The sequence below is a fragment of the Morus notabilis genome, unplaced genomic scaffold (assembly GCF_000414095.1).
Source record: "Morus notabilis unplaced genomic scaffold, ASM41409v2 Scaffold454, whole genome shotgun sequence".
Classification (NCBI taxonomy): domain Eukaryota; kingdom Viridiplantae; phylum Streptophyta; class Magnoliopsida; order Rosales; family Moraceae; genus Morus; species Morus notabilis.
The window spans coordinates 172,538-179,780 of NW_010365165.1; the positions used below are offsets into that span (position 1 = coordinate 172,538).

General features: G+C 37.6%; 1 protein-coding gene across 1 annotated transcript in view; it reads left to right on the forward strand.

Annotated features, from left to right (window-relative positions):
• Positions 1-764: 764 nt before the first annotated feature.
• The window catches only part of LOC21393280 (mediator of RNA polymerase II transcription subunit 25), a 47,538-nt gene continuing 41,059 nt past the window's right edge, over positions 765-7,243 (forward strand). The window contains 1 exon segment of the mRNA XM_024171816.1: positions 765-1,016. Within this exon segment, the coding sequence (XP_024027584.1) occupies positions 919-1,016 (98 nt within the window). The 5' untranslated portion in view covers positions 765-918.

Genomic DNA, 7,243 nt, shown 5'->3' on the forward strand with positions numbered 1-7,243 from the left:
AAGACCAAAATACCCACCACCCACATACAGAGGAGGGGAATAAAAATGGCAAAATCGTTACTCCACTGCACAATCAACAGTAAAATGAGTGTGCATGAACAGTGATTTGGAAGTCTCCTTCAGTATATGTAGGGGTTGTTCTTTTGTAACGAAACTCAGAAAAAGTTTGAACTCGAGTTACAACTTTATTCAAGTTCATGTTCTTTTGTAAAATTTAAATTTGAACTCGAGTTTGGGGCTGAACTCGAGTTCAAGTTTCCCTTTCAACTCGAGTTTATAAACTCGAACTTAAGTTAATGAGCATTATTTTTTATATTTTTAAAAATGTCATAACTTTTTCGTTTTAATTCTGATTGAGATGATTTTTTTTTCTATGCATTTACAACGAAAAGACGAATAAAACCTCACCTATATACCGTATTAACATTTTTCATCATCATTGATTTTTTATTAAAATACTATCTAAATACAAATTTTAAGTTTTGACCAATCCAAATATAAACTCAAAAAGATTCTAAATTCAAATCATAACTCAAATGTGTACACTTAAATATAAACTCAAGTTACAACTTCAACTCAAGTTATAGCTCAAACTTAAGCCTCATTCACTTTGCAGATTCGAGTTTTCAATTCGAGCTGAAATATGATATTTTTTAAGAATTTTTTACTATAATAAAAAAAATTAAATGTGATATTTTTTAAGAATTTTTTATTATAAAAATTAAAAATTAAAAATTTAAATCGGTTAAACGAAGGTGGCTCAATATCAGTGGCATCACATATCTCCGAGGTGGTCTTGAACTCGGACCATTTCTCAGTTCTCCAGTGGTTGTGGGCCGCACAATTTGCTCTCAACTCCCTAAGCTTCTCTTCTTTTCCTCTCTCCGGTCTTCCTTTCCGTTTCCCGCCGGAATTCGGATGGCGGAGAAACAGCTGATCGTCGCCGTCGAAGGCACCGCCGCCATGGGCCCCTACTGGCCCACCGTTCTCTCCGATTACCTCGAGAAGATCGTCAGGTTTATTATTCGATCCTTGTCCTCTTCTCAATGCTTTTTCGAAACTCAATTTCTTTTGATAAATTTTCTAGAAACAAAATTGTTTGTTTGTTAGGAGTTGGGGCCCTTTTCTTTAATTTCATTTCCGTGGCTTGAGTTATTTTGTCTTTTGATTGTTGATTCTGGTTCAGATTTGTCGCTGTGAGGAAAACTCTTCCTCTGCTTGTACATTTCTACTTTTCTTAATAAAGTTCTGTTTCCTTTCCAAAAAAAAAAAAATTTGTTTGTTTGTTTGTTTGGTTGGTTTGATAAGTTACCGGAATTTGGAAAGAAAAGTCAGAATTTTGATGTTATTGTCGAGTGAAAAAGGGGCTGATCAGTGTTAATTTGTTCTGATAACTGTTTCGTGGCTTTGGAATTCAATTTGATTCTAGTTCTTTTTTTTTTTGAGATTTGAAGATGCTGCTTCTGGTTTTGGAATTTATTCTTGGATCATAGAGTTTTAATCCAGTTTTTAATTTGTTTCGCATATAATGAACCTTAAAAAGTTTCTTTAGAAGCACAATCTCCTTTTCCAAAACCCTAATTTTGAATATAACCAATACAACAATGTCGTGTTTTTGATGGAGTTTGATCTAGTTTCAATGGAGGATTAAATTTACTCATCATAACTGTTGTCATATTATTAGGCATGACTCATTGGGAATAATCAGTAAGTTGTGTGTATGGACAGTTTCAATGATGTTGAAAGCAGTTTATCGAAATTGAAACCCTATTAATTTTGCAATTGCTAGTTGTTAGCGTCAATTTATTTCCTAATTCGAGCTAGAAGACGTGATGGTGAATAGCCGGAATCTGTTTCATTTTGACTAGATATGGGAATCATGATTATACCTGCAACATCTGTGCTTTTGGATTAATTTCCTTTCATGTGTTGTGCGCCCGGTGCGGGAATTAATTAACTATTTATTGGCTGGTCTTGAAAGGAAAAAAGATGTTTGCTGCTGTAGGATCAAGAATTGTAATTGTTATTAGTTGGACCTTCATAGTACAATACCGGATTGATATGCCACATTTTCTTTTGTGGCAAAGCAACCTGACCATGGTTTTGCCACTACAATCAAAATTTCTTTATGCTACATCATTCGAGTTAGTCATTCTCTAAATACGGGCTTATGAATTTTAAAAATATGAACTTCAAATGATGAAATCCATACAGGACGGTGGTTTTTAGATGGCATCGCAGCTATCTTAAAATAGTGATGCATAACTGACAACCTTGAAAAGTTTAACTTTTGATAAGGTAACTTAGCTTGGTTATATTTCTTATGCGTAATAGACACAATAAGTTAGTGGCAAGGGGTAGTTCTCTTTTAAGGTTTCTAACTTGAGTTCTCACTGTTCAGTTTGCTTACTTTACTAGTTTGATTTTTTTTCCCCCGCTAAATTACAAATTCATTCATGTGTATGTGTTTTGACAAGAATTAAGGATATAGTTTTGTGATTGTGTAGTTGCAAGCGTATAGGTTAATATTACTACGTGTGGGAAAATACAATCTTCATACAGTTGTATTAGATAGTTGACTAGGAAAATCCCCTAATATGAGGGATTTGAGATAGGGTAGATTCTTGATTTACCACTAGGGATTGATTGTAACAGCTAGGGGTTAATTGTACATATATGTAACCTTCTATGTAGAATATGAATCAATTGAGAAGAGCAATTTTTCATACTTTTTTTTTCCTCTAATTTTCCACATGGTATCAGAGCTTTAGGCTCGTTTTCTGGGAAATTGATCTCTCTCGGCCTTTCTTGCCGTTCTTCTCTGTCTTTTTTCCATAGCCTTAATGGCCATCTTCAGAGAGCCTTCATTGCTCAAATTGTCAGGGTCTTCATTGCCCAGACGGTTGTTGTTCATTTCCTAGCACCTTTGATCTAGGGTTTTTACCGCTGTCTGACATCTCCACCATTGTTCGTGCACCATCATCAGAAGGGTTCAAATTGTCACCGCCATCTGCTAAAGCTCAGATCGTCCCCGCCTCATATCGTCGCCGCCATCTCTCCAGTTTGAATCATCGCCGGCATCTGCTATGGTTCGAGTTGCTACCATCTTCTACTCCGGTTCCGATCATTGCAATCGCCCCCCTCTGCTAGGATTCCGATCATTGCAACCGCCGTCATCTGTTCAGAATGAGCTGTTACTCTTAAGTCGCGCGCCTCGGACGAAGAAGGAGAAGTTTGAAATTGTTTGAATGACAAATACAGGATATGTTGGCCTTTATTGCCATTTTTTGGGAGAGCCTTTCTTACCGTTGACAACTCTTAACCTTCATTGTAAGTTTCTGAGGAGAAAAATATAAATCCTTTCTTGATTTAATTGGTGCAAAACCGGAGTATAAATATGATACAAAAGGACCTAGTTCCCGTGGCTTAGTGAATCCGGGAAACTAACCCTAATAGGATAGAGAAACTATCCTCAAGATATTCCTAGAATCTTTCCTAAGAAATAGGAACTGCCCCCTAAACTAGGAGAGATATGCGATATGGAGAGATATGCGATATGGAGAGATATAAACAATATCTCCTAATTTAAACAATATCTCCAAATTAATTATTTAATTAATGTACATAATTCAATACTCCCCCTCAAGTTGGGTCATAGATGTCTTTTAAACCCAACTTGCTAATACAAGAATCAAACCCTGGTCTAAACAATCCCTTGGTTAAAATGTCAGCTATCTGTTGAGATGTTGGTAGGAAGGGTAAACACACTGTTCCGGATTCCAGCTTCTCTTTGATGAAATGCCGATCTATCTCCACATGTTTGGTGTGATCGTGTTGAACCGGGTTATTAGCAATGCTAATGGCAGCCTTGTTGTCACAGTAAAGCTTCATTGGAGCTTCTATTGTTAGTTGAAGGTCTCCTATAACCCGCTGCAGCCAAATTAATTCACATAGCCCATTAGCCATTGCTCGAAATTCTGCCTCTGCACTGCTACGGGCAACAACACTTTGCTTTTTGCTTCTCCATGTAACTAGGTTTCCCCACACAAAGCAACAATATCCAGTTGTAGACCTCCTATCAGTCACGGATCCAGCCCAATCAGCGTCTGTATAGGCTTCAATTGTTCGGTTGTCATTCTTCTTGAACATTAATCCTTTTCCCGGAGAACCCTTGAGATATCTAAGGATTTGATAGGCAGCTTCCATATGAGCTTTCTGAGGAGAATGCATAAATTGGCTTATCATGCTCACGGCAAAGGCTATGTCTGGTCTAGTGTGTGATAAGTAAATCAGCCTTCCAACCAACTTCTGATATCTCGTAGTATCAACCCTGTCCTCCTCACTCATTCCGAGTTTTACATTGGGATCAATAGGAGTATCAATTGGTTTGCACCCACTCATTCCAGTATCTTCGAGAAGATCGAGTACATACTTCCTTTGGCTGACCATTATTCCTTCTTTAGATCTTGCTATCTCCATACCTAAGAAATATTTTAGGTTCCCGAGGTCTCTGATCTCAAAGGGTATCGTCTCCTGTTAAGATAATGTCATCCACATAGACAATAAGGATGGCAATTCTTCTTTCCTTTGATCTTCTAAAGAAGAGTGTGTGATCTGCCTGGGCTTGAGAATAACCTTGTCTTTTTACCGAGCTTGTGAATTTCTCAAACCATGCTCGTGGTGATTGTTTTAGCCCATAGAGAGATTTCCTCAGTCTGCACACCTTTGAACCAAACTTTTCTTCAAAACCGGGTGGAGGATCCATAAAAACCTCTTCTTCTAAATCTCCATTTAAGAAGGCATTCTTGACATCTAACTGTTGTAACTCCCAATCCAAGTTTACTGCGATTGAGAGAAGAACCCGTACAGTATTTAATTTAGCTACTGGTGCAAACGTCTCAGAGTAGTCTATGCCATAGGTTTGAGTGAAACCTTTGGCTACTAGACGTGCTTTATACCTTTCTAGTGATCCATCAGATTTGAACTTGACCGTGAATACCCATTTGCACCCCACAGTTTTCTTCTCCCTTGGCAAATTTATAACCTCCCATGTCTGATTCTTCTCCAGAGCCCTCATCTCCTCTAAAACAGCCGCTTTCCATTCGGGTACCTGAAATGCATCTCTAATACTCTTCGGAATTTCCACGTGTGAGAGTTGAGTAACAAAGGCACGGAAACAAGGAGATAGCTTTTTATAAGAAACAAAATGAGACATGGGATATAGAGGACGCCTAGTGCATTCTCTAGTTCCTTTTCTTAGTGCAATAGGTACATCAAGCTCATTTGAGAAATTTTCAGGGATTGGATTCAAACCTGGAACTTCTGGACTTGGTATCGAGGTTGATTCTTGACCATGCTGTAAGTCATTGGTCAATCCACTTGACTTTGGTTCTCTTCTTGAGAAAACTATCCCAAACCTGTTTTCAGTGTTATTTCTTGTTCTAATTTGACTAACACTAGAAGGAGTCAAATTTTCATTATTTAAAACATCTGTAGGGTTATTCTCTTGATCATTCTCTTCAGAATTTTCGGAATTATTTAGGTTTTGCAGAAAATCCGAATTTTGGAGGGCAAATTCTGAGGAGAAATTTCTAAACAGAGATTCACCTTGAACATGAAAGTCAAAGACTATTTTTTCATCTCCCCCTAAAGCCGAATCTGCCTGTGTGTGCTCCCCTTGAAGATGAGGCTGAAAAAACGATTGTTTTTCAAAAAATTGCACATCAAAGGTGACAAAATATTTCCTTTTTTTTGGATCATAGCACTTATATCCTTTTTTACTTGGTGAGTAGCCTAAGAAGACACACCTAGTTCCTCTAGGATCAAGTTTTCCTATGTTGACATCTTTATTGTGGATATAAACAGTGCACCCAAACGTTTTCAATGGCAGAGTTGATTGAATTTTTGTTTGGGGAAAAATTTTGGAAAATTCACTTATAGGAGTGGCAAACTTCAAAAAGGCATTCTATTTATCAAAAAGGTTGCTGTTAAAACAGCGTCTCCCCAGAAAGTTTTTGGTACTTTATGTGTAAATAACAATGCCCGAGCCACTTCTAATAGGTGCTTATTCTTCCTTTCGGCAATGCCATTTTGTTGAGGCGTGTCAACACAAGAGCTTTGCTGAAAAATGCCATTTTGTGAGAAAAAATCACTCAAAAGTTTTGTGAAATATTCACGACCATTGTCACTTCTTAAAACTTTGATTTTTGTTTCAAATTGAGTGTAAATCATGTTATAAAATGTTTTAAAGATGTGCTCCACCTCGGATTTTTGTGTCATCAAGTAAACCCAAGTCATTCTTGTGTGATCATCTATAAAGGTAACAAACCATCGTTTTCCCGAAGGAGTTGATATTCTTGAAGGTCCCCATATATCACTATGCATAAGAGAAAAAGGTTGGGATGGAACATATGGACGAGGGATATATGGAGATCGATGCATTTTTGCTAAAGCACAAATTTCGCATTGAAAAAGAGATGGATCTTTATTTGAGAATAACCTAGGAAACAAACGTTTTAAATAATAAAAATTTGGATGACCAAGTCTAAAATGCCAAAGCATAATGTCATTCTTACTAGAACTAGAAATAACACCTAAGCAAGTATTGGAAGCATAATCTTTAGGAAGTGATCCATCGTCAAAGTAGTAGAGTCCACCACTTAGTTTAGCATTGCCAATCATCTTCCCCGAGGCCATGTCCTGAAATTCACAGTAAGATGGAAAGAAATTAGCATGACATTTTTGGTCAAGAGTTAATTTACTGACTGACAGTAAATTGCATGACAATTTTGGAACATGTAACACATCTTTTAGTGTTAAACATGCAGAAATTTTGATGGAACCGGTCCCTGCTATGGCTGAAAACGAGCCATCAGCCACTTGGATTTTTTTATTTCCTGCACAAGGGCTGTAAGTGGAAAATAAATGGGAACAACTGGTCATATGATCTGTGGCGCCAGAATCTATGATCCATGGGCCAGAAATTTTTGAGGAAGTGAGGGCAGAAGGAGCTTGTTTACCTTGGTGAGCATAGGAGGTAGAAGGAGGATTAGAAATTTGTGGAGACTTAAAGAGTTTTAGAAGATGCTCAATTTGTTCCTTGGTGAATGGAGGCTGTACCGAGGTAGATGGTTGCTCTGGAGTAGTCTCAGTCACGGTGTTAAACGTCCTGCTTCCCTCCTGTTTCTTCTTCCAATTTGGCTGCCAATTAGGTGGTTTCCCATGAAGCTTCCAGCAGGAATCT